Below are 27606 nucleotides of genomic sequence, written 5' to 3' on the forward strand. Positions count from 1 at the left end.
TCTGTCTTAGCTTCTTCACAATTAGAGACCATATTCTGTTCAAGTTCTGAGTGCCGATGAGCGCTCTCCATGGCGCATGCTGGAGGGAGGGCTCAGCCAGCCGAGCAGCTGCGAGCTAGACTGCTGGGCTCCCAGAGTCCTCGGGCCAGACTCTTCCACCAGGCTGTGGGGCCCAGGCCTGAGACTCTGGCTGAGCCCAGGAGACGGGTGAGGGTGAATGGGAAGCGGTCCGACTCAGAGACCAGACGCCCTAAGGCAGCATGTGGAGCCTGGTTCTTCAATTACCCCGCTCTGTATTTAACATATGAATTTAACAGAAGACTATGCTGTTATTCGGAGGCAATCTAAATTTCTTTTCTGAATGCGTCCCCTCCGTCCCCTCCGTATTCTGTACTTTTCCTCTCTGTCTGTCATAGCCAAAGGGCAGTTGCGCCCATCACTAAACACATGTCTGTTTGATTCCTATGGAGAGGGGTCTGGACTCCTTGCAATCTATCAGGGTCTCCCAGCCTTGTTCACACTGGAGCAGACGATCCCGGGATTCCCAGATCCGGGGCCACTCAGTCTCGTGGGGGAGAGCCACACAGTACACACTTGCTCATGTCCTGCCTGGTCCCTGTCCCCTGGGGGCTGTGTGGCCGGTTGGCTGGCTTCCTCCTGGAGACAGATGTGGACAGACCACATTTTGGAGGAGGTGTCAGGGCTAAAAACGAGGAAAACATATGCAAAAGGAGTCTGGGGGTTCCGGGGCATGTACTGGGAGCTGAGTTGTAGTGTCAGGAGTTTGGAAGCCGAAGGAGCAGGAAATGATGGGTGTTGGAACAGTTCAGATGAACACCAAAGACATTCGCCATTGACTTGGCCTTTCATGCATCCTGAGTCGTGTAGATATTGAGCTGGCCACATTTATCTAAGCAGCAGAAGAGACCCTAGGGGCCCAGGGCTTTTGGGGACGCTGTATTCTGGGGTGTAATAATGTACAACATCATCATATTATGTATCTTCATTGAGCTTCTGAAATAATGCCTTACAAGGATAATTATCCATGCAACGACCAGCCAGCGAACAAGCAGTAATTAAGCTCCTGCTGTGTATGAAGCACTGCTTGGCCCCCGGGGGGTACCCAGTGTAGGACACAGAAGATTTACTGACTCCACGGCCACATGCAGGAGAGTATGACAGCAGAATTCCAACGTTAAAGGACATAAATGGGCTTTGAGGTTCTTGGGTGGCTGTCAGTTAAGCGTCCGGCTTCAGCTCAGGTCACGATCTCATGGTTGGTGGGTTCGAGACCTGCGCTGGTCTCTGTGCTGACAGCTCAGAGCCCGGAGCCTGCTTCGGATTCTGCGTCTCCCTCTCTCTCTCTGCCCCTCCCCTGCTCGTGCTCGCTCGCTCTCAAAAATAAACTTAAATTAAAAAAAAAATGGGCTTCGAGGTGCATGTGACACAAACGTACACTATAGTATCATGAATATAAGTCAAGGGCAGAACAACTCACGGGGATAAGGCTGTGCTACAGTCTGGGGGAGAGGAGACATACTATGACTGTTCTACAGCCGGACCTGACAATAAGGAGGGAAGTTCCTTTGGGTAAATATGGGAAGTTTATGTGGAAGGGGCATTTTAAGCCCTTAAAAAAGATATCCAAAGAATGATACACACATATGATTAAAAACAGAAATCCGAGGTACAAAAAAGCATACAGTTAAAACAACAACCTAGTTCACTCCCCAGAGGCAGCCCCTGATAAGTTTTTTTATTTTCTTTCAGAGCTTTTGCATAACTACATAAGCATACAGATCTACATTTCTTCGTTTTTATTTTTTTTTAACATGTATTTATTTTTGAGAGAGCGAGAGCAAGAGAGAGGGAGAGAGAGGATCCCAAACAGACTGTGGTGCCAGAGTAGAGCCCGATGTGGGGCTCGAACCCACGAACCATGAGATCATGACCTGAGCCGTAATCAAGAGTCGACTGCTTAACCGACTGAGCCACCCCGGTGCCCCGATACACATTTCTTCTTTATCCAACTGGTAGCAAGTGACACGTACTGTGTTGGACCCTGTTCTTTCCGTTCTTAGAGCTCATTCCTTATTAGCACACACTGGTCTTTACTTTCTTTTTTTTTTTTTTTCTTTTTTTTTTTCAACGTTTTTATTTATTTTTGGGACAGAGAGAGACAGAGCATGAACGGGGGAGGGGCAGAGAGAGAGGGAGACACAGAATCGGAAACAGGCTCCAGGCTCTGAGCCATCAGCCCAGAGCCTGACGTGGGGCTCGAACTCACGGACCGCGAGATCGTGACCTGGCTGAAGTCAGACGCTTAACCGACTGCACCACCCAGGCGCCCCTCTGGTCTTTACTTTCTTTACAAAAGTGGCAGGGCTTGCTGTTGCCTGGATACGCCATTGGGCATTTAGCCAGATTCTTCCTAAATGGACATTTAGGCTATTTCTGTTCTTTCATTCAATTTTTTAAGTTTATTTACTTTTTTATTAAAAAAATTTTTTTTACATTATTTATTTTTGAGAGACAGAGAGAGACTGAGCACAAGGGGGGGGAGGGGCAGAGAGAGCAGGAGACACAGAATCCCAAGCAGGCTCCAGGCTCTGAGCTGTCAGTACAGAGCCCGATGCAGGGCTTGAACCCACAAACTGTGAGATCGTGACCTGAGCTGAAGTCGGACGCTCAACCGACTGAGCCACCCAGGCGCCCCTTTTTTAAAGTTTATTTTTGACAGACAGAGACAGAGCATGAATGGAGGAGGGGCTGAGAGAGCGGGAGACACAGAATCGGAAGCAGGCTGCAGGCTCCGAGCTGTCAGCACAGAGCCTGACGTGGGGCTCGAACTCACGAACAGCGAGACCTGAGCAAAGTTGGCCACTTAATCGACCGAGCCACGCAGGTGCCCCTCTGTCCTTCTATTTTAAAAGATACTGCAGTGGACATAATTTTACACAGATCTTTGTGCCCATGAGTGGGAATATCTGTTGGATCCATTTTATCACCTGTTTAGAAGATGGTGTGAAGGTCCAGGGCCCTTTCAGCCACATGTGGCCAGCCTTGGCAAAGCTCTAAGGTGGTGCATCTGAACTGAGGGGGGAAACTGAGCCTGCGTGGAGATGGATGGAGCAGGGGCATCTTGAAGGCCAGGGACTCCAAGAAGGAGCCTGTGTCTGATATGTTCATGGGCTTGGGAAGTTACAAGGGTGAAAGGAAGGGCGGGGGTCAAACCCAGGCACCTTTGAGATGCTGAAGGCAGTTCTGAAGTGCTCTGTCTGTAAGAGCGCCAGGCCCTACACAGTCCAGAACCCTCTCCGACCGCAGGGAGAGAAGCAGCAGCTGCTTTTCTTTTCAGTCCACATTTTCATAGGTAGGGGTTTCAGGAGACTCCAGATCATTCTGCTGTGGTGGTGGCACCACCTGTGAGCCAAAAGACACGCAAGAATATGGTTAATAAAGCCTGGGAGGCGCTGGTTTCCTCGCCCCTGTGCCGGTGAGAGAGGGAGATGAGGCCAGGTCCATGGTGTAGAAGTCGGATCATATGGACTGGCCCAGCAATGGAACAATCCATCGAGCTGACGGCAGGCATTTATGGGGACTCTCCTAATGGGAAGTTGGCTAGGCTCTCCGCGAGGGAGAGAGAGGACAGTTTAGCGCTGCAAGGTGAGGGGGCTACAAAAATGACAATAAAAGGCCTCGCTCTCAAGAAGCCATGGTCTAATGAACTCAGCCTCTGGCCCAGCTGGAGAATGTAAAGATGTCAAGCTATTTCGGGTGGCAGAGATTATGGATCAAAGTCATGGCCCAGACCAGTAGGCCTTCGTGGTCCCAAGGTTCTGAGACCTCCTTGTTGGAGACTGTTCAGGGAGGGCTCTGAGGAACAGTTGAGATGTGAGCAGATGCAGGGAGCAGGGGAGGCGGGGAGGCGGGGGGCCGGCAATAGCTTGACGGTGGCATAAACCTTCGAGATGTCGTGCCGGGACTTGGGTCAGAAAATAAGTTTGAGAATTTCCTGCCCAAGTGGGCAACGAGAGCCTTAGGGGACCTGGAATCAGGACGGGTCCTCAAAATTCTGAAGGCAAGGGATAAATCCTGTTAAGGCCTTGGCTGGGGAAATGCATTGCTTTTCACTTAGGCTGTGGATGAGGGTGGCTGCAGGGGTCTGGAGTCCCTGGGGTGGGACCCACGTACCACTGACCGGACACGTGGGGACTCCAGGCCATTCTGAAACTCAGAGCAGGGACTGACGTCCCTGACTTTAAGATTGACCAGTGTTGGCCCAAACACAGAGGCCCAGGTCAGAGAGAATCCAGCGAAAAGTACAGGTGTGGCCTCAAGGCCATAGGTGACATCCCTTACTGGCTCAGCATAGGCCACGTTCCCACAAGACAGGACAGGAGGCCAATGATGGTTGAACTGAGCTACACATCTGCACAAACTTTTACTGAGCAAATTCTGTCCAGTTTTTCAAGTTTATTTGAGAGAGAGAGAGAGAGAGAGAGTGTGTGTACATGAGGGTACCCAAGTGGGGGAGGGGTAGAGAGAGAGAGGGAGGGAGAATCCCAAGCAGGTTCTGCACCATCAGCACAGAGCGCGATTTGGGGCTCAAACCCACGAACCACGAGATCATGACCAGAGCTGGAGTCGGATGTTTAACGGACTGAGCCACCCAGGCGCCCCTCTATCCATCTTTTAAGGTCTAATTCAAATTAATTTTTTCGTGGAGCCTTTCCTGTCTACCTCAGTGCAGTGGTATCTTCCGCTTCCAATGTCTGGAAAACGCTTGGGAACTGCCCAACTAATGTAGAGTGTTTTCCTTGCCCCTGCAGGTGACTGAAGCAACTCCACTCCTTCACCGAAAGCCAATAAGACAACAGGTCTTCAAGGTTTAGGATGGTGCCTTAAACACATCTGAATCCCCAGAGCACTCAGCCCAGTTCTGGGCAAACCAAAGGTGTTCAATAAATGTGTACTGATTGATTCATCAATCACAGGGAAGTAGCATAACTGAAAAGCTTTGAGGGCTCTTCTTTTTTAAAGTCTTGTTTTGGGGGTACCTGGGCAGCTCAGTTAGTGGGGCATCCGACTCGTGGTTTTGACTCAGGTCATGATCTCAGGGTCGTGAGATCGAGCCCCGTGTTGGGCTCCACGCTGAGCTTGGAGCCTGCTTGGGGTTCTCTCTTTCCCTCTCTCTGCTTCTCCCCTGCTTGCACGTTCTCTCTCTCTCAAAATAAATAAAATACTCATTTAAAAAATCTTGTTTGGACATGTTAAAACAAGGAGGAAAACAGGGAGGGAATTCTGGAGATTTGAAAGCAAAAGTATATATGAACCCAATGTTCTCAGGGAAGTGAAAGTGAAGCAGGCAGCTAGATTCAAGCCAAGGTTAATTGTTTAAGATTACTCAGGATTATTTTAAAGCTCCTTGTGGTTTTTTAATACTTAAAGTCCAACTACTATCTGTATGACTTTAGGCAAATTTAACTTCTCCGGATCTCGGCTTCGGGATGACAGCACATTTATAGAGCTGTCCTAAGGATCATGCGAGAATATCAATGTTTTGTAAACTGTAAAATTTCGTGTTAAAGTGGGTTATTATTATTATTTAATGGTAAGTTCTACCATTAAGGGATCTTTTAACACCACAATAAAACCAATGTGTTGTAGTTAATGGCACATTCTCCAAAACATCTTGGCATTGGACTCTTGGCTAATTTCTAATTATTTGGGGAAATTGCCATTTTGGTGGATTGAGATGGGTTAGAAATAGATTTAGGAGGCATGTGGGTGGCTTAGTTGGTGAAGCATGCGACTTCAGCTCAGATCATGATCTCACCGTTCGTGAGTTCGAGCCCCACCTCGGGCTCTGTGCTGACAGCTTAGAGCCTGGAGCTGCTTCAGATTCTGCCTCCCCCTCTCTCTATCCCTCTCCTGCTTGCTCTCTCTCTTTCTCTCTCTCTCTCCCCCTCTCAAAAATAAGTAAACATTAAAAACAACAATAACAACAACAACAACTTGTGAAGCATTTAGCACAATTCCTGGCACAATGTAAGCAATAAAGATTAGCTATAGAAAAAGGAAAAAAAAAGAAATAGATTTAGAAATATACATAGATTATACACTATTTGTGTTTGCAGCCCCTTATGCTAGTTAGTGGTAAGAATAATCAGTCTAAAATATTATTAATTCAATTAGAAATGTTTAGCCTTTGGCCAAACACATATAAATCGGAAACATTTGTGTAAGCATCTCTATTGACCACGGAGTGTGTCTGGGGGGGGGGGGGTGGATAGTGGGTAGGACTTAAGCTCCTTTGCCATGGGAATCTAGGACTTTCAGTTAAAATGGTCTGCACAATAATTCCTTACTTTAAGAGCCTCGGGATACAGAGACAATTGTTCTCACCTTCTGAGGTGTCTGGATACAGCTGTAGATTGTGGCCGAACCCTCTTTCTGTTGAGGAACTAGGGTCTTTCCCTGTAACAGATCAACATCAGACTATCTGTACGCACCAGATGAGAGCTTTTCAGGGTGTCACTCTCATCCCCTAAGGAGAGGGGACACCCACCAGGTTCAGATTTCACACAGAGGGCGGTGGCTGTCTTAGTGCGGTGGGTACAGTGCTTCTGGTTGTTTGACATCTCCCTTATTAATGGCCCAAGATTGGGAGCCGAGGACGAGCTCCTTCACTCCAAGGGATCCCAAGGTTTGGTTAACATGAGCAGAGCCACACTTGTCTGCCCGTGTGCTGCTGGTCCTGGCTCCCCGTGTGGGGGGACTAAGTCATCCAGGATATTGGATGGTGTTAGAACTGGAGCAGGAGGGAAGGTGTACTGGTCAAAAGGGCTCACCTGCAAGTTGAGGAATACTTGCGCATACACCGTGTAGTCTTGGGCCGTAGGTGCAGGTGCATTCCTCAGCATGACGAGATCGTACTCTGCTTGCCTCTCAGAAGCCGAGTCAGGTCCAGTGTCCTCCTGGTATCTTCCAGCCTTGACCATGTCTGTCGTCTCCTCGGTTGTTCCACTGCTGTCAGAGCTGGTGGCAGAGGGGGGCCTAGACCGTTGCTTGGCAGTCTTGAGAAGAGTGTCCAGCTTCTCATACCCTTGGGAGAGCATGTTGCACAGTGTGTGGCCAGCGGTGAGTTTTGAACACATTGTGCAGGGTCGGTAGAAAGTATGGCCGCCCCCCTCTTTCTTGTTTTGTGGAAGGAGCCAAGCTACTCTGACTTCTACCCCGGGTGAGGCCTTAAGAACTGGAGGAGAGGTTGTTCTCCAGTCTTCCCTTAGGGGGTTCCATCCCACTCTCCCTTCCTCCTTCCCTTCAAGCATTCACGTGTGACGACTTAGCAACTCTCAGGGAGCAGAAGTGGCCCCATTGGGTGAACCATCATAAGTGCCATGATGGGTACTCTGGGAAAACACAAAGGTCATTATGCCTGCTCTTCTCTATTTTATTTTGTTTTATTTATTTTTTTTTTTCGAGAGAGAATGCACATGGGCATGTGAGTGAGCGGGGGAGAGGCAAAGGGAGAGAGGGGAGAAAGGATCTTAAGCAGGCTCCTTGCCCAACCAGGAGCCCGACGTGGGGCTCCATCTCACAACTGTGAGATCATGAACTGAGCCGAAATCAAGAGTCAGATGCCTAACCAACTGAGCCACCCAGGTGCCCCAGACCTGCTCTTGAAGGAGGAGGGATAGGAAGGAGAAGGCATGGCCAGTTAGGAAACTAGTACGCTATTTTAGGGAAGAAGTAACAAGGAATGGGAATGTCTAGTGATGAGGTCTGGTGAAATAAATTAAGGCACATCCGTAGGATGGAATAAATGGGAGACAGTCTTCATATACATGTTAGTATTACTAGGATATTCTGTTAAATTCAAAAAGCAAGTTTTAGAAAAATGTTACAGATTGCTTCCATATGTGTAATTAAATGAAGGGCACCCACCCACGTACCCACCACACACACGTACATGCACGCACGCACAAATGTATCTGATGCCTGTAAATGCATTAAAAGGCTCTGAAAGGATTTAGAAATACATCCCAACAATGAAGGCCACTGGAGAGACTAGGAGATTGGGATTTGGAAGGAGATTTCATTGTATACCATGTGACTATATGAGTTTTCAATTAAAAAAAAATCCTATTCAATAAAACAAAAAAAAATGGTGACAGCATGAACCTAGGCAGTGACAGAAGATGGAGAGGCTTTGGAGAGATGGTGGAGAGGTTAAAGAAGCAGACCATGGGAGTGGAGGAAAGGTGCGCTGGGGAGGGCGGAAGGGCAGGGGTGACAGTGGTGTCCCCAGTACTACCTTACTCCTCCTACTGTGCCCAGGGTGCCAAGGAATGAGGGCACAGGCTGGGGGAGACCAGGGTCCGCCCTGCCAGCTGTGAGGAGGTAGCTGGTGGGAAGCTCCACCCTTAGCCTCAGTCCTGTTTCTTGGCCCCTTTCTCTTGGTTATACTTTTCTTCAGAGAAGCCTGCACTGTTGGATTATTTGAGCCCCTGGCCTCCCACCCAGTCCCTCCTCTTAGTACATCTCCATGGGGGATCTCCTCCAGGAGGGGTCACCAGGGGTTTTTAAAAGCAGGACTTGTTTGAGTGGGTGGAGTCTGGGGATTCCTTAGAACTCCAGAGCTTAGAGTTCAAGGTGGTAATTGAGGACACCAAGGGATGGGAACGGGGGTGGGAAGGTAAGACGCAGGCATCTCAGCTCACCACCCCAACACCTGTCAGGACAGGCCCGCCTTCACACACTTTGTGCTGTTGGGGTGTTGCGCAGTATTTTGTTTGAAGAAAGCATGCCTTAGCTTTTTCAGAAATTGGGAAACTACTTCCTCAGTGATGCTCTTGGGTCATAGGTGTCTAGACGGTCTCACGGGTTTAATTTTCATTGGGTTTTAGTTTGGCTTCTGCCGCAGATTTGCCATTCTATCTGGCCTTTGTGTCTCCATTCTCAGAATGAGGAAAATGACTCCACCCTCATCAGAGGCTAAGTTCAAGTGATAGTGATCAAAGCCTGAGGAGCTCTAGAGACCCCAGAGGGCAGGCTGCCTCTCCTAGCTTTGGTCACCTTCTTTCTGGAGTCCATCCTCATTGTGGTTTCTGTACCCCAAACCGCCTTCCTTCTCCAAACCACATTATTTCTCAGACTTTAACAGGTATATGATTCACCTTGTGAAGATGCGGACTAGAGCTCAGTGTTCTGGGGTGGGGCCCAAGATTTGCGTTTCTAACAAGCTCCTGGGTGATACTCATGTCGCTGGTTGGCAGACCACATAGAATAAATAGCCAGGCCTTGGAGCTCCCATTGGGCCCAGGGACCCCATAGCCTGTGTCATTGGGGATATTACCTGGCGCATCCGCTGGGGTTTCAGCTTGGTTGGAGCTGGAGTCTGGGACTGAGTCTGAGAAACCAAAGTAGAGAAGATTTATCAATAGGGCTGTGAGGAGAGAGGCGTCTGATTTTGTGAGCATCGAAACAGATGGGGAGAGATTTCTGGGGACACGGTCAAGGAAAAGGCTTTAGGGAGGAGGTGAACCCTGATGTGAGCAGGAACCTACGTGAAAGGGCGACCAGAGTCTAAGGTCATCTTCAGCTGAGAAGGCGGCCCTGGAGCCTCCTGCCATCCCTCTGCCCCATCTGTGGTAGCCACTCCTCAGATTGGTTTGTTGGCTCGCATCAGTTATTCCAGGGATCCTACGTGTTCTAACCAATAGGCTCTTTCTGGGAACTAGTCCATTTCCACTGCAATATGAGATTCCGAGGGAGCTGCCAATCATAATAGCTAATCCCCTTGGCCACGTGATTGGGCCAAGCCATGGTCACATGACCCGAGGCCAGGCCAATGAGAGATCTTTCAAATGAGAGTTGGAGGGAAACCTCTTTTTTCTCTTCCTGGTGGCGTATCTCCTAGTAGGTGTGCGTCTGGAGAGAGCAATTGTTGTGTTGTGGTACACTCCACCCCACACGTCAGCTGGGGTCAGTAGGAAAGAACTAAGCTGGCTCGAAGGACAAAGTAGGGGTGAGAGATGGAGAGCTCTGGTCATTTTTGAGTCTCTGGTAACGTTTGTCCCTAAGGCCAGCTCCTTCCCTGCCTTCCCCACAATGAGCACCCCTCCTCCCCATCACTCTGAGAAGAAATGAGGTCTTCGGATAGACGGAGGAGGGGCGGGGGGGGGGTGGTGCGGAAAGGAGTGTGGGGGAGGGGGGATCATGAGAGGACAGACAAGCCTGCAAAGGTCCCAGGATATGGCCTAGGGCAGATGCCATTGATCTCAGAAACCCACGCCGTCCTTTTTGCTTCCACATGCACCACCAGATGGAGATCCCAAAGCACAGAAGAATAAGAGCCATCAAGGAGAGTCCAATGTAGAGCTTCATGTTTCTCTCGTGCCCTTTGGAGAGGAAATGAATGGTATTAGTATAAATAATGGTAGAGAGGTTGGAACCATCAGTGGACACAGCATAATGACCATCCTACCTGCCTCTTAAAATTTCATGCTATTGCAGAGCATATTCCTTTTCATTCATTCTACAACTATTCATTGAGCAGGTATTGTTCTGGACAAGAAGCTATAGTCTGTCTTATGACAGACACTGTCTCTAGGTAGAGCCCCTTGCCCAGTGTCGCAGAGTTCATCCTGAACGGGATTTGAACGTAGGCTGCCTGATTCTTAAACACCCTTATCCATCACACTACACTGCTCCTTTCTGTCAATGATATAAGGGCAGTTCCAGGCTCAAGACAGAGTCAAAATTCCCACTTAATTGGGCTCTAAATCCATCTGCTAGCCTGACCTAGCCTTGTCACATTCTAGGGAAACCTTCCTTTTTTCTACTTCCTTCTAGAGCAGAACAGAGCTCAGGGTTTCAATCATGCTTTTGTTGTGTGGCCTTGCTCAAGTCCCTTATACTTTCTGAGTCTCGGTTTCTTCATGTAATGGAGAATGATAAGAATATTTGCCACATAAGATTATTGTAAAGCTGACTGTGTTAAAACTCACAAGGACCTAGACTAGTGCCTGGCATCTAGTAAGAGCCACCAGGGCTTCATTTCTTGCTTCTACTCTCAAGTATAGTGGCCACGAGCCATGGCAGGAGCCATTGGAATGTGGCCAGGTTGACTCTGGAGCTGAATTGCTTACTTTATTTAATTTTTAAAAATTGAAATTGAAGTATGGCTATTCAATTTCTTATTGAAAAACCTGATAAGTAGGTTTGGAGCAACTTGGATATGTAAATCTAGCTTTTCAACTCTAAGTTTTATGAAATCTGAATACAGATCAAGTACTTCCCATGAAAATTTGGCATCTGAATTGAGATGTGCTGTTAGTGTAAAAACGTACCAGATTTCAAAGATTTAGCACAACATGAAATGTAAATTATCTCCAGGATAATTGCATATTGGCTACATATTGAAATGATGATATTTGGATATAGCGGGTTAAGCAAAATATATCACTGAAGTTAATGTTACTTGTTGCTTTTTGCTTTATCTAATGTGGCTATTAGAAAATGTAAATTCCATGTGTGGTTTCCATTATATTTCTATTGGAATGTGCTACTCTAAAGTACTCTCGCCCACACTCCTTCGCTGCACTTCATAAAGAACCACTCAGAATGCAGACTCTTGGATCCAAGGCAACCTGGGCAGATGTCACCGGGAAGAAATGACTGGGAGCTCTTGCTGACAGGGTTCCTGGTGGTACATGTGAAGTTGGGATGATTTTCATCACTTCTCCAAGAGATATTGAGGTGAGATCCCCCTTGGGACATGACAGTTCCTTTCTGTAGGAAGGTCCATAAGTATGTCACATTGTGTCCACTGTCCTCCACTGAACATGTCAGGCTGACCCTGCAGATGCCATCCTCAGTGAGCTCAAGGCTCCCGGTAACTTTTGGCTTCTTCAGCCTCCCTGTGTGGGGAGAAAGACCTAATGTAGAGTCAGGCCCACCCACTGGGCAGTCACCACGTCTTTACTCATTCAGAATATGCTCATGAAATTGTGTGTTGGAACTGCCTTAGGGCTGAGAAAGTGCCTCCAGGAGTCACAGACATTTTGGAGTGCACTTGGCCTTTCCCTTAGTGGCCATGAAATCTCAGACATATCAGTTCAACTCTTGGATGCTTGGATGCTCGGATGTTAAAGGAGTTAATAAAAAGTAGAAAAACAAAGATACCACATCATTCTATGGAGTACCCTGTGAAGGACGAGCAAACCCTTCCACACAAGTAAGCACAACATTCCATGTGCTCCAAAGACTCTTCAAGGCTTATGTGCTGAGGTGCCATCGTCTAAGTTCTTTTTTTATTCAGGAGATAAAGTGTAGAGGGGTGAGTGCAGCACTGACACAGAGTTAGTGCCCAATAAATGTTAGCAATTTTAACAGAAATGTAAGATGGGCATCAGTTGTTCCCAATGCATTATTATTTTTACTAAATCTTCTTGCTTAAAAAAAATTAGATTTGAGTCACAGCTGCTATCGACGTGGACTAGCTGACTTCCAGCATACTTTAGCAGAACCATGGACAGTGACTCTTTTCAGCTACTTAGACATCAACAAACCCAGGCAGGGGATGTGATGACAGGAGAGCCAAGCAGCCCTCGTTGGGGGTCAGAGGGTCTTTGGACACTAAAGGCTTTCTCCTCAGTCTTCTCCAATTCCACTCCAGCCAGCTGTTCTCTTATTCAAAAATGATAATATTCTATATATATAAAAGAAAAAAAAACGATAAGCGATGCAGGAAAACAGTGGCGAGTATTGAAAGTTGGATGGTGGAGACCTAACTGGAAGTCTAGAAGGGGGACATTGGTAGGTGGATTTTGCCCAGCTGCTGGTTAAAAATTTTTCCTCCTGTGAGTTGACTGGTGTGGACCCAATAGTTGTTCAGGTGGCCTGAGGCATTTTGGTAGGAGGAGAGGCTTGAGGGAAGCAGGAGGCAGGGAAAGCAGCAAAGAGGAGAAACATTTCAGGGAAGGAATCTAATGCTTAGCGCTCTGCTCAGAAACTCACGGTAGATGAGCAGGGTGAAATGTTTTCTGCTGATGACTCTGGAGGCCTTTGAACACACATAGGCATAGTAGTGGCCAGCATTCTCCATCTTTAGCTGGCCAATCTTCAGGGAGTAGTCTTGGCCAGAGTTCTTGTCAGGAATCTTGGGCTTCACTTCCTGCTTTTTGGTGATAATAGATGTGTTAAACATCCAGACAATGTTGTTCACGTAGTGACTGGCCGAGAGTGTTAGGGGGAGGGTGACTGACTCCCCGAGGATCCCCACCACTGTCTCCCCCGTTGATCCTCCTCTGGAGGCTCCCGGAGCTGCAATCAGAGATGAGACATTGTGACTTTAGTTACTGGCCCTATTAACCCTCAGCCTGCCTGAAGGAGACTGAAGTCCCACATGCTTTCCTGCCCACACCCCCTTTCCCTTCCTATCATGAGGCATCCCTGCGGAACACTTGTCACAGACAGATATGCACCTGGCTCTGCCTTTCACATACCCAGTCCTCTCCTGCCCTTCCTGACCTTCTGAGGAGACCCCAGGGGATACCCCCACCCAAGCAAAGAACAAACTGGATCTCTTCATCCAAACTCTCTTCCCTTCCCTTGTTCTACCCTTAGAGTTTCAGTTCCCTGGTAGTTCCTAGATGCCCCATCAATCTCTCTCAGGCCTCAGATGGTAGAGTACGAGGGGTCTTCAAGCCTATCTTCTTGCTTCCCTATTCCACCTGTGTCCTGCCAGAACCCTGGCAGGGTTCCATAGCTACTGAGACTTTCTGGAATCGCCAGGAGGGCCTAAGTGGAACCTGTACCTGTACAGAACTGCCGGACATGGATGGGGCCGGAGGTGCTCTGGCTGACTGGGTTCCTGGCTGTGCAGGTGTATGGCAGGTCTGGGTCACATGGCATCCAGTAGATGGTGATGGTGGAGGCCCCATGGGATTCAGAAGCATGGGTGTTCTTCGGGGTCCAGCTGTACAGAACACTTGTCCCTGCCCTCTCCACAGAGCAAATCAAGGTAATGTTGCAGGAGGCACTATCAGACATGTTCACGGACTTCACAACAACTCGAGGCACCTGCACCTGCTCTGTATGGACAACAGCAATGAGACTACTCACATTCCTTCTGCAGCAGGACAAGGCTGAGAGAAGAAGGTGATGATGACAGAAGAGCTAGGCAGAGAAGGAAGAAGTCAGCATCCTTCAAGGGGAAGTTTTCAGGCTAGACTGCCTCTTTTCTACATTTCCATAGATCCTCGACAGGTGTTACTTCCATGACTCAACATGACTGATTACTCCCCTCCCCATCAGTATCTGAACTACTTGAGGACAGGGCCAATGCCTGTGCCTGGACGTCTAACACAGGCTCGGCCCCTGAAAGTCACTCTTGAATGTTTGGTGAATAAATGGATAAATGAGTCAGCCCCAAACACTGTGGAGTAGGGAGCTCTGCCTCTAGATTTTTGAATTCCTTTTGTCTTTTGATCTGAATTTATGACCCGTTGTGCTTCCAGAACTCCTTCCTAGTCCTTTCCTTCCCTTTTGTTCCATTTCCCCTATCCACTGTGTGTGTGTGTGTGTGTACAGGTGTGTGTTTAAGTTTGCTTTTTTGGGGAATTAGTAATACATAAAATTGAAAAGATACACGAAAGAGTATATAATTTAAAAAGCAAGCTATCTTGTCCCAGACACCTATTTCCTCTCCCCAGGAATTATTCCGAGGCATTTCTTGTTGATCTTTCTAGAAATATCCTAGGTATAGATGCATACATGATAGCATACTATATATACTGTTCTGAACCCTTTAAAAATCTAACAACATATTGGATTTCTGGGGAAGATGGACCCCAAGTAAGAGGACCCCAAGCTCACTTTGTCCCATGGATACAACCAGGTAGCACCCACATCAACGTAAATAACCCAGAAAACGACCTGAAGACTAGCAGAACAAACTCTCCACAGCTGATGTATAGAAGAGGTCACATCAAAGAGGGTGGGGAGGGCAGAGATGCAGTTGGGAGCTAAATGGACACACAGGACTGTCCAAGGGAGGGAAGGTGCAAGAGGGGACAGAAACAGACTCTTATACAGGGAAGATGAGTCCTTATAACATTTAGTTTTGAAAAACAGTGGGGCCTAATTTCATGAGTTCTTACAATCAGTGGGGCTTAACACCTGGAACTTAAACATTATTTTTTAATGTCTAATTTTGAGAAAGAGAGAGACAGAGCATGAGTGGGGGAGGGGCAGAGAGAGAGGAAGACATAGAATCTGAAGCAGGCTCCAGGCTCCGAGCTGTCAGCACAGAGCCTGACTTGGGGCTCAAACCCACGAACTGTGAGATCATGACCTGAGCTGAGGTCAGATGCTCAACTGACTGAGCCACCCAGGTCCCCTAACACCTGAAACTTTAAAAGTCAGTGGGCTCAGCTCTGGGAGGGGGAGAGGAAACTGAGTACCTGCCCTTAAAAAGGCAGCACCACAAACGGCTCTGGAGATACAACATAGAAGCAGCAGTTTGAAACCCCTGTAATATATGGGAAAGGCATTTGTTTACTAATCTCAGAGTGTGTGCTGTAGGGGCAGAGATTGTTGAGAGCTTCTCCAGGAACGAGGGAGCTGGTGGAAATCATATCCCTCCCTGGCCCGCCAGCCCAGACACATGGACACCTGTGGGAACCAGTGTAGGGCCAACACTTAATACCTAACTTGCTAGCCGCACACTCCACCCCTGCATTCTCCCATAGATATGCCCTCTCCAGTTATGCCTCTGTTCTAGGTCCCCTCCCATGGCAGACCTGAACAAACCTTGCTAACACCAGACACCCTGTCCTCCACACTAATCCCTCCTCCTCCGGCCCCACCGCTTTTGCAGATCTGTTCCCTTCAACCCAGCCTGCCTGGTTCCCATTGGCTATAGGTCCCCTTCTGCAACCAACCAGCGCAAACCTTGATAATGCTGCCAAGCCTGCCCCTGCTTTCTCTTGTGGCCCTGCCCCCTCCAGTGCACTCTTGGGTGGAGCCCATCCAAAGTGAGGCCACAAGCCTGGCAGTGTGCAAGCAGTGCCAGCAGGGGCCAGCAATGGGCCGGGGACAGACATCTGGTCTGACTACAGGCCTTGCCCACCAATGAAAGCTTTTCTGGAAACAAAACAAGGAAAGCACCCTGCAGTTCAGTGCTACTGCATCTCTGGCAAATGCTTGGTCTGAATTGACTCAAGGCCAGGGCCCCAGATTGGCCCACTAACAACACAAGGACCAAACCCTGCCCACAACAGGAAAGGACAGCCATTGCAGATGACTGGAGTGAAGGCAAAAGTGGCTCAGCCACAACAGCAGGGCGTACACAACACACGTAGGAGACACCCCTGAAGCTCCAAGTTCTGGTGAACAAGGGACACTGCACTGCAGGGCACTCTAGGTCCTCTTCTTCATAAAGCCACTACTTTTTCCAAATGTTTATTTATATTTTATGTACAGAGAGACAGAGCACAAGCAAGGGAGGGGCAGGGAGAGAGGGAGACAGAATCTGAAGCAGTCTCCAGGCTCTGAGCTGTCAGCACAGAGCCTGACATGGGGCTTGAACTCATGAGCTGTAAGATCATGACCTGAGCTGAAGCTGGATGCTTAACTGACTGAGCCACCCAGGCACCCCAAGCCACTACTTTGAAGAGCAGGAGATGAAACTGACTTTCCTACCACATATAAACAGATACAGAGAGTTAGATAAAATGAGGAAACAGAAGACTATGTTCCAAATGAGAGAACAAGACAAAATCATGGCAACAGAAATAAAAGAAATGGAGATAAGTAGTATGTCTGATAAAGAATTTAGAGTAATGGTCATAAAGATACTCACTGGACTTGAGAAGAGTGGAGGACCTCAGTGGAGTGGAAGACCTCTCTTTAAAAAAGAGATAGAAAACATAAAAAGAACCACACAGAGAAGAACCCAACAACTGAAATTAAAAATACACAGATGGAATAAAAAGACCAGAGAAAGCAGAACAGATCAGTGACATGGAAGACAGAGTAATGGAAAACAATCAAGCTGAACAGAGGAAAAAAATAATTAAAAAAAAAAAAAAAAAAAAAGAAAATAGACCGGGAGCTCAGCAACACCATCAAGTGTAATAATAGCACTATAAGGATCCCAGAAGGAGAAGAGAATTTGAAGAAATAATAGTAAAAACTTGCTGAATCTGATTTCTGAAACAGAAATCCAGATCCAGGAGACACAGCCCCCCAAAATCTCCCAAGGACGTCCACACCAAAACACATAGGAATTAAAATGGCAAAAAGTAGTGATAAAGAGAAAAATTTAAGAACACCAAGAGAAAAGAAAACAGTTACATGCAAGGGAGAATCCCATAAGGCTATGAGCTAATTTTTCAGTAGAAACTTTGCAGGACAGAAGGGAGTGGCATGATATATTCAAAGTGCTGAAAGGAAAAAACCTGCAACCAAGAATACTCTATCAGGCAAAGCTATTATTCAGAATAGAAGGAGACACAAGGAGTTTCCCAGACAAATGTTAAGGGAATCCATGACTACTAAACCAGCCCCGCAAGAAATGTTAAAGGGGACTCTTTGAATGGAAAGGAAAGATCATAAGTAGGAGTGAGAGAAGTAGGAAGCACAAAAGCAATAAAAATAAATTTATCTGTAGAAATCAGTCAAAGGATTCACAAAATAAAAAGATGTAAAGTATGGCACCATATACCTAACATGTGGGAGGGAGATGAGTAAAGAATAGGTTCAAATTTAAATGACCACTAAATTAATATAGGCTGCTATATGAAACAGATGTTATATATAGACCTAATGGTAACCACAAATAAAAAATCAGTGATAGATATGCAAGGAAATAAACAGAAAAGAATCCAAGTATATCACTAAGAAAGCCAACAAATGGTGAGAAAGAGAGCCAGAGAAGAAAGAGAACTACAAAAACAACCACAAAACAAACAACAAAATGGCAGTAAGTACATACCTGTCAATAATTATTTTGAATGTAAGTGGACTGAAAGCTCCAGTCAAAAGACATAGCATGGCAGAATGGATAAAAAAAAAAAGCAAGATCTATTTATATGCTGCCTATGAGAGACTCATTTCAAACCTAAAGACACATGCAGATTAAAAGTGAAGTGATGGAAAATCATTGATTATGTGAATGAAAATGAAAAAAAAAAGCTGGCAAAGCAATACTTATATAATTGACAAAATGGGCTTTAAAACAAAGAGTGTGACAAGAGAAAAAGGACACTATGTAATCATAAAGGGTACAATCCAATGAGAATATATAACAATTGTAAATATTTATGAACCCAATATAGAAGTACCCAAATACATAAAGCAGCTAATAACAAACATAAAGAAAAGGAAGTAATCGATAGTAATACAATACTAGTAGGGGCCTTTAACACCCCACTTACATCAATGGATAGATCATCCAAACAGAAAATCAACAAGGAAACAAGTGGCTTTGAATGACATATTGGAACAGATGGATCTATAGATATATTCACAACACTTCATCCTAAAACAGCAGAATACACATTCTTTTCAAGTGCTTATCAGCATTCTCCACAATAAGTCACATACTTGGCCACCAAACCAGTCTCAACAAACTTAAAAAAATCAAAGTCATATCTGTATCTTTTCTGACCACAACACTATGAAACTAGAAATGAATGACAAGAAAAAATTTGGAAAAAATACACACACATGGAGGTTAAATAACATGCTATTAAACAATGAACGAGTCAACCAAGAAATCAGAGGAAATAAAAAAAAATACACGTAGAAAATGAAAATGAAAACACAACAGTCCAAAATCTTTGGGATGCAGCAAAAGTTGTTCTAAGAAGGAAGTTTATAGCAATATAGGCCTACATCAAGGAGCAAGAAAAATCTGACATAAACAACCTAACTTTACACCTAAAGGAGCTACAAAAGAAGAACAAACAAAACCCCAAACCAGTCGAAGGAAAGAAATAATCAAGATGAGAGCAGAAACAAATGAAATCAAAACTTCAAAACAGACAAACAAACAATAGAACAGATCAATGAAACCAGGAGCTATTTCTTTGAAAAGATCGACAAAATTGATGGGCCTTTAGCTAGACTCAGAGAGAGAGAGAGAGAGAGAGAGAGAGAGAAAACTCAAGTAAACAAAATCTGAAATGAAAGAGGATAAATAACAACTGACACACAGAAGTACAAAAGATTATAAGAGAATATTATGAAAAATTATATGTCAATAAATTGCACAATCTAGAAGAAATGGATAAATGCCTAGAAAATATAACCTCCCAAAACGGAATCAGGAAGAAATAGAAAATTTGAACAGACTGATTACCATTAATGAAATTGAATCAATAATCAAAAAACTTCCAAAACACAAAATCCAGGACTTGACATCTTTATAGATAAATTCTACCAAACATTTAAATAAGAGTTAATGCCTATTATTCTCAAACCATTCCAAAAAATAGAAGAGGAAGGAAACTTCTAAATTCATTCTATGAGGCTAGCATTACCCTGATTCCAAACCAGATAAAGACACTACCAAAAGAGAGAGAGAGAGAGAGAGAGAGAACTACAGGTCAATATTTCTTTTTTTTTTTTTTAATTTTTTTTCAACGTTTATTTATTTTTGGGACAGAGAGAGACAGAGCATGAATGGGGGAGGGGCAGAGAGAGAGGGAGACACAGAATCGGAAACAGGCTCCAGGCTCTGAGCCATCAGCCCAGAGCCCGATGCGGGGCTCGAACTCACGGACCGCGAGATCGTGACCTGGCTGAAGTCGGACGCTTAACCGACTGCGCCACCCAGGCGCCCCATTATTTCTGATGAACATAGATACAAAAATCCTCAACAAAAAATTAGCAAACCAAATCCAGCAATACATTAAAAAAAATCACTCACCATGATCAAGTGGGATTTATTCCTGGAATGCAAGGGTGGTTCAATATTCACAAATCAAATGACGTGATACATCCCATAGACACAGAAAGGATAAAAAGCATCTGATCATTTCAATAGATACAAAAAAAGCATTTGACAAAGAACAACATCCATTCATGATAAAAATCCTCAACAAGGTAGGTTTAGAGGGAACACACCTCAACAAAATAAGCCCATATATAAAAAATCCCACAGCTAACGTTATACTTAATAGTGAAAAACTGAGAGCTTTTCCGCTAAGGTCAGGAACAAGAAAGGATGTCTACTCTCACCACTTTTATTCAAACTAGTACTGTATGTCCTAGCCATAGCAATTAGACAAGAAAAAGAAAATGTATCTGAATTGGTAACAAAAAAGTAAGACTTTCACTATTTGCAGATGACATGATACTATGTGTAGAAAACCCTAAAGATTCCACCAAAAAAAAAAGCCACTAGAACTGATAAATGAATTCAGTAAGGCTGCAGGGTACAAAATCAATATACAGAAGTGCATCGCATTTCTATACACTAATAATGAAGCAGCAGAAAGAGAAATTAAGAAAACAATCTCATTTACAATTGCACCAAAATTAATAAAATACTCAGGAATAAACTTTACCAAGGAGGTGAAAGATCTGTACTCTGAAAACTGTAAAACACTGATGAAAGAAACTGAAGAAGACACAAATAAATGGAAAGATATTCCATGCTCATGGATTGGAAGAACAAATATTACTAAATTTCCAGGTTAGTCAAAGCAATATACAGATTTAATGCAATCCCTGCCAAAATACCAACAGCATTTTTCACAGAACTAGAACAAACAATGCTAAAATTTGTATGGAATCACACAAGAACCTGAATAGCCAAAGCAATCTTGAAAAAGAAGAACAAACTTGGAAGTATCATGATACGAGATTTCAAGATATACTACAGAACTTTAGTAATCAAAGCAGTATGGCACTGGCACAGAAATGGACACAGAGATGCATGGAACAGAATAGAGAGCCCAGAAATAAACCCATGATTATATATCAATTAGCCTTCGACAAAGGAGGCAAGAATATCCAATGGGAAAGAGACAATCTCTTCAATAAATACTGTTGGGAAAACTGAACAGCTACATACAAAAGAAAGAAACTGAGCCACCTGCTTACAGCATATACAAATGTAAACTCAAAATGGATTAAGGACCTAAATGTGACACTTTAAGTCATAAAGATCCTAGAAGAGAGCCCAGGTAGTGATTTCTCTAACATTGGCCATACCAACATTTTTGTAGATATGTTTCCTGAGGCAAGGGCAACAAAAGCAAACATCAACTATTGGGACTACATCAAAATAAAAAGTTTCTGCACTTCAAAAGAAACAATCAATGAAACGAAAAGACAACCTATTGAACGGGAGAAGATATTTGCAAATGACGTATTCGATGAAGGATTAGTGTCCAAAATATATAAAGAACTTATACAACTGAACACCCAAAAAACAAATAATCCAATTAAAAAATGGACAGAAGACATGAACGGACATTTCTCCAAAGAAGACATCCAGATGCCAACAGACACATGAAAAGATATTTGGGGCGTCTGGGTGGCTCAGCTGTTTAAGCGACCGACTCTTGATTTTGACTCTCATGATCTTATGGCTCTGCTGACCATGCAGAAACCCATGTTTGGGATTCTCTCTCTTCCTCCTCTTCCCCTCCCCTGCTCATTCTCTCTTTCTCTGTCTCTCTCTCTGTCTTTCTGTCTCAGAATAAATAGATAAAAAAAAAAAGTTGGTCATCATCATTCATCATCAGGGAAATGCAAATCGAAACTACAATGAGACATCATATCATACTTGTCAGAATAGCTAAAACAAAAAAACACAAGAAACAACAAGTGTTGGTAAGGATGTGGAGAAAAAGGAAACTTGTGCACTGTTGGTGGGAATGCAAACTTGTGCAGCCACTGCAGAAAACAGTATGGAGGTTCCTCAGAAAATTAAAAATAGAACTAACATATGATCCAGTAATTCCACAACTGGGTATTTACCCAAAGAATATGAAAACACTAATTTGAAAAGATATATGCACCTCTATGTTTGTTGCAGCATTATCTACAGTAGCCAAATTATGGAAACAGCCCAAGTGTCTATCGGTAGATGAATGGATAAAGAAGATATGGTATATATAAGTGAATATTATTCAGCCATAAGAACAAATGAAATCTTGCCATTTGTAACAATAGATGGCTCTAGAGAGTATTTAGCTAAGTGAAATAAGTCAGAGAAAAACAAATACTATATGATTTCACTCATATGTGGAAATTAAGAAACAGAATGAAGAAAAAAAAGACCAACCAAAAAAAAAAAAAAGATGCTTAACTACAGAGAACACACTGATGGCTGGTCAGAGGGGAGGTGGGTAGGCGATGGATGAACTAAGTGAAGGGGATTAAGAGTACACTTATGATGAGGGTGTCTGGGTGGCTCAGTCGGTTGATCATCTGACTGGCTCAGGTCATGATCTCATGGTTTGTGAGTTCGAGCCCACATCAGGCTCACTGCTCTCAGTGCAGAGCCCCCTTCAGAACCTCGGACCCCCTTTCTCCCGTCCATTCCTCCACTCATGTGTGCTCTCTCTCTCAAAAATAAGTAAATAAACGAACATTTAAAAAAGACTACACATGTGATGAGCACTGGGTGCTGTATGAAGTGTTGAATCACTGCTGAATCACTGAAACTAATATAACAGTGGATGCTAACTATGCTGGAATTAAAAAAAATTAACACTATATCTTGGGAATTGTATGTCGGTGCACATTGATTCATTATAGAATCGATCATTGATTCAATAGAGTTGATTCAGTCTATTTCTATTCGCAGCATAGAATTCCATTTCTTTAATATATGCGGAGCCCTCTACAAATCAATTTTAAAAACCTATCTGATAGAAAGATGGTGTCATAGGCTGAATTGTGTCTTCCCAAAGTTCAGATGTTAAAGCCCTGACTCCAAGTACCTAAGAATATGTTTTTATATGGATATAGGACTGTGTTTGGAGAGAGAAGTCATTAAATTAAAATGAGGTCATTAGAATGGTCCCTAACCCAATATGACTGGTGTCCTTACATGAAGAGGGGGCACCTGAGTGGCTCAGTCAGTTAAGCGTCTGACTTCGGCTCAGGTCACCATCTCGCGGTCCGTGAGTTCGAGCCCCGCTGTGTGCTGGGCTCTGTGCTGATGGCTCAGAGCCTGGAGCCTGGTTCGGATTCTGTGTCCCCCTCTCTCCCTGCCCCTCCCCCGCTCGCTCTCTGTCTCTCTCTCTCAGAAATAAAATAAAAACATTAACAAATTTTTAAGAAGAGGAGACTGGGACACAGACAACATGGACAGAATGACAACCGTGTGAGAACCCAGAGAGAGAAGGTGGCTATTTGCAAGCCAAAGGGAGAGGCTTTGGAGGAAACCCAACCTGCCGACATCTTGACTGGTCTCCAGAGCTGCGAGAAAGTAAACTTCTGTTGTTAAAGTTACTGTCTGTGGTACTTGGTTATGGCAGCCTTAGCAAACCAGTATGGATTTTGGTACCAGAAATGGGTTGCTGCTGTAACAAACACCGAAAAATGTGGAAGTGGCTTTGGACTCGGCTAACGGCTACAGGTCTAGAGGGTTTTGAAGCATGTGTTAGAAAAAGCCTAGACTGTCCTCAAGAGACTGTAGAAATATGGATGTTAAAGTTGGTTCTGGTACGGGCTCAGAAAGAAGAGAGGAGAGCTGAAGAGGAAGCTTCCATTATCCTAGAGTCACACAGGGTATTATCATGAGCAGAATATTGGTAGAAATATGAACCCTACAGGTGTTTCTGGCGAGGTATGAGATGTAACTGAGGAACATGTTATTGGACACTAGAGGAAGTGACCCACTCGTCACAGAGTGGTGAAGAATTTAGAAAAATTGCGTTCCAGTGTTTTGTAGAAAGTAGCAGATTCAGGGGTGCCTGAGTGGCTCCGTTGGTTGAGCGTCCAACTCTTGATTTCAGCTCAGGTCATGATGTCATGATTTGTGGGTTTGAGCCCTGGGTCGGGCTCTGCGTTGACGGTGCAGAGCCTGCTTGGGATTCTTTCTCTCCCTTTCTCTCTCTCTGCCCCTCCCCTGCTCACACATGCACACTCTCTCTCTCTCTCTCGAAAGAAATAAACTTAAAAAAAATTTAAGAAACAAACTTTAAAAAAAGAAAGTAGCACATTTAAATGATAAATTTGAGTATTTCGCTAAAGAGATCTCTAAGCAAAGTATTGAGGGCACTATGTGGTTTTTCCTTTCTGCTTGTCGTAAAATTTTAGAGGAGCGCCATAAATTGAAGAAGGAAGTGTTGAGAAAGAAGGAACCAGAACTTGAAGATTTAGAAAATTCTCAGCCTATAAGGTGTGGCTACACAACATTTGCTGAAGAGATTACAGTGTGACTCATGGATTTAGTCAACTCTATCAGCAGAAGTGTTTCCAGCCTGGACTGAAGGGACAGAGGTGGGACAAAATTAAGAAACGCTGTCACACTTGTGGGATTCTACAGGATGGGCCAATAGAGCTACTCAGTTGAGATCATGCCTTATCCTTCGAGAAGAGGGAAGAATATGCCCAAGAGCAGTTCAGAGGTGGATAGGGCTGCCACTGCCTTTGCCCCCCTGGTCTAGAGGGCACAGGCCCAGGGGCAGTTGGTGGGGCGATTTCCTTCTTGGTTCCAGGGGTCAGGGATGCAGCCCAGGGGCAAGGAGCGGGGGCGGCCACCCAGGGGGCCCAGAGGATAGAGCATAAGGCCAAATAAGATTGTTCTTAAAGGTTAAAATTGAATGGAATTTGACCTGCTAGGTCGCAGACTTCCTTGGGATCCATGGCCGCTCTCTTCTTTTCTATTGCTCCCTTTTGGAATAGGAATGTCTATCCTACCATCCCAGTATGGAGACAGATAACTTGTCTGGTTTTACAGCTTCACAGCCCGGGGGGAATTCTGCCTCAAGACAAATTACATCTCAGGTCTCACCCATAATGCTTTAGATGATATCTAGATAAGCTTTTGGACTTAGAATTGATAGTGGGGTGCCTGCTGAGATGGAATGAATGTATTTCGCATATGAGAAGGAAGTGAGTTTTGGGGGGGCCAGAGGGCAGACTGTTATGAACTGAATCGTGTCCCTTCAAAATTCATATGTTGAAGTCCTGATCCCCGGTACCTCAGAATGTGACTGAATTCGGAGACAGAGCCTTTCAAGAGATAATTAAGGGGGGGCGCCTGGGTGGCTCAGTCAGTTGGGTGTCCTCCCCTTCATTTCTGCTCGGGTCATGATCTGATGGTTCGTGGGACTGAGCTCTGCACTGACAGGGCGGAGCCTGCTTGGGATTTCCTCTCTCTCCCTCTCTCTCTCCCCTCTCTCTTCCTCTCTCTGCCCCTCCCCCACCCATCTAGCGCGCGCGCTCTCTCTCAAAATACATAAACAGACTTAAAAAAAATAGAAAGAGGGAATTAAGTTGAAATTAGGAACCAAGGAACAGACTCTCAGCCCTACAGGACAAATTGTTAGTCACCAGAAGGGAGGCGTGGTGGGGGAATGGGTGAAACAGGTGAAGGGGACAAAGGGAACAGGTGACACTCATATTGGTGAGCACTGAGTAACGTACAGAAGTGTTGAATCACTATATTGTACCCTGAAACTAATAGAACACTGTATGTTAACTATACTGGAATTAAAATAAAAAACCTAAAAATAAAGAATGACTTACATGGATTATACATTAACCAGTAAACAATTTATTTAAAAGGACACTTTTTAGCTTCTCTTTTCTTGATAGGACCGTGTGAGGACGTGTCGTCGAGAGGGTAGTTATTGGCAAGCCTGGAAGCCAGGCCGCAGGAGAAACCCAACCTGCTGATATCTTGAGTTTGAACTTCCAGCCTCCAGAACCGTGAGAAAATAAGTTTCCGTTGTTTAAACCACCCCGTCTGTGGTATTTGGTTATGTCAGCCCTAGCAAGCTAGTATAGATGGGTAAAGGGTATTATAACAGGGTTACAGAAAAGAGAATACAAACGGCTTTTAAACCTATTTTGTCTGTGTTTTCACTCTGACATCTATATTTATGGAACCGGATGAAAGTGACCAACAAGATAGTCCTATCTGTCCTCAAGGGATAAACTGCTGGAGAGAAAAAAAAAATCTGCTTTTAAAAATAAAAGATTAGGGGCACCTGAGTGGCTCAGTCGGTTGAGTGCCTGACTCTTGATTTTGGCTCAGGTCATGATCTCACTCGCAGTTTGTGAGTTCGAGCCCAGCGTCAGGCTCTGTGCTGACAGCGTGGAGCCTGCTTGGGATTCTCTCTCCCTCTCCCTCTCTCTCTCTGCTACCCTCTCTGTCAAAAATAAAGAAATAAACATAAAAAAAATCCCAAAAGATCAAAACCCACAGAAGCCCTCTAGAACTCACCATAGATACGCAGGATGAATTCCTCATCAATGGTGACTTTAGAATTCTTGCGGTTTATCTGGGCTTTGTAGGATCCTGCGTCTTTCAAAGTCAGGTTGCTGATAGACAAGGAGTAGTTCCAGCTGATGTTCAGTCGGTTCTGGTAGCTTTTGTCCATAATGATAACTTGTGTTTCTGTGACTGCTAAAGCAAGAGCATTTTGGGGACCATTCCAGGTGACGTGCTCAATCTCTGTGTCCACTGAAATGTTCAGGGAGAAAGTCACCGAACCCCCTAGAATCCCTGGCACCACTGTTGGGGGTGATGAGTCCTTTCCAGAGGCTTCTAGTCCTACAGCGACAGAAGAGGGAGTGGAGGAGCAGTTGGACTCTTCAAGTCAGCCTTCATTCATTCATTCATTCATTCACTCATTCAATAAAAACATCGTGGGGCATAAATCCCAGATGATGAGAAGTGAAATAAAATGCCAGCCCTCCTTCCTCTAGGCTTATTGCCTAACAAAATCATTCATTCATTCCCCAAATTAACTTTCATTCACTTTCTCCCATGAATGCATCTACAATAATCAGTGAAACAGACACATTCTAGGTTTCTGTCCCAGCAGGGAAACTAGCCTTGTGACTTTGGGTGAATTTTTGAATTTCTTTGAGAATCAGTTTACTCATCTATAGGACAGAAATGTTCGTTATGGGTGTGAGTGAACAGAGATGACAGAGTTGGAATAAAATCACGTTGCTGTAAATCATAAAGAACAAAAGAGGTAAAAAAAAAAAAAGGAGCACCTTTTTAAAAATTAGATGGCGAGATGGATGGACAGGTGGATAGATGGACAGGTGTGTGAGAAGGCGAGTGAAATCCAAGTGATGGCAGGTCCAGGGTGGGAAGCATATGAGTGTTAGTGTAAAATTCTTTCAAGCTTTCTCTGGGCTCAAGAATTTTCATAATAAGATGTTAGCAACAAACGGAGCATCTGTCTCACTCTTGCTTTCCCTCATGGCCCAGGGGATCTCAGACTGGCTTTGCCTTGGCAGGGGAAATCTGGTCTCTCCTTAGGAACAAGGTTTGGGGTTCGGGATAGTAAGTAGCGTCGAATCCTCTCCTAATTGCCTCATCTCAGGAGAGACCAAGATCCCCGATAAACATTGTTACCGCGGCTTCCAGAGGCCCGGCATCTG

At 44.9% G+C, this 27606-nt stretch overlaps 1 protein-coding gene across 11 annotated transcripts in view; it reads right to left on the reverse strand.

Moving 5' to 3' along the window:
* Positions 1 to 3222: 3222 nt before the first annotated feature.
* Positions 3223 to 27606, reverse strand: part of LY9 (lymphocyte antigen 9) — a 33136-nt gene continuing 8752 nt past the window's right edge. For 2 of the 11 annotated variants that reach the window (XR_007148017.1, XR_007148016.1), the window contains 8 exons: positions 26432 to 26761; positions 13827 to 14102; positions 13027 to 13332; positions 11658 to 11927; positions 10299 to 10406; positions 9362 to 9415; positions 6409 to 7108; positions 3346 to 3423 (listed from right to left, as the gene is read on the reverse strand). Coding sequence is in view for 5 of the 11 variants with exons in the window: in XM_047839763.1 (XP_047695719.1) it covers positions 3355 to 3423; positions 6409 to 6480; positions 6855 to 7147; positions 9359 to 9415; positions 10299 to 10406; positions 11658 to 11927; positions 13027 to 13332; positions 13827 to 14102; positions 26432 to 26761 (1781 nt within the window). In the remaining 6 variants the exon portion in view is untranslated. Of the gene's footprint in view, positions 3424 to 6399; positions 7148 to 9358; positions 9416 to 9572; positions 10407 to 11657; positions 11928 to 13026; positions 13333 to 13826; positions 14188 to 26431; positions 26762 to 27606 lie in introns of those variants that run through there. The other 9 variants (XM_047839761.1, XM_047839763.1, XM_047839764.1 and 6 more) reach the window with 9 other exon arrangements.

The sequence above is a fragment of the Prionailurus viverrinus genome, chromosome F1, assembly GCF_022837055.1.
Source record: "Prionailurus viverrinus isolate Anna chromosome F1, UM_Priviv_1.0, whole genome shotgun sequence".
Taxonomy (NCBI): domain Eukaryota; kingdom Metazoa; phylum Chordata; class Mammalia; order Carnivora; family Felidae; genus Prionailurus; species Prionailurus viverrinus.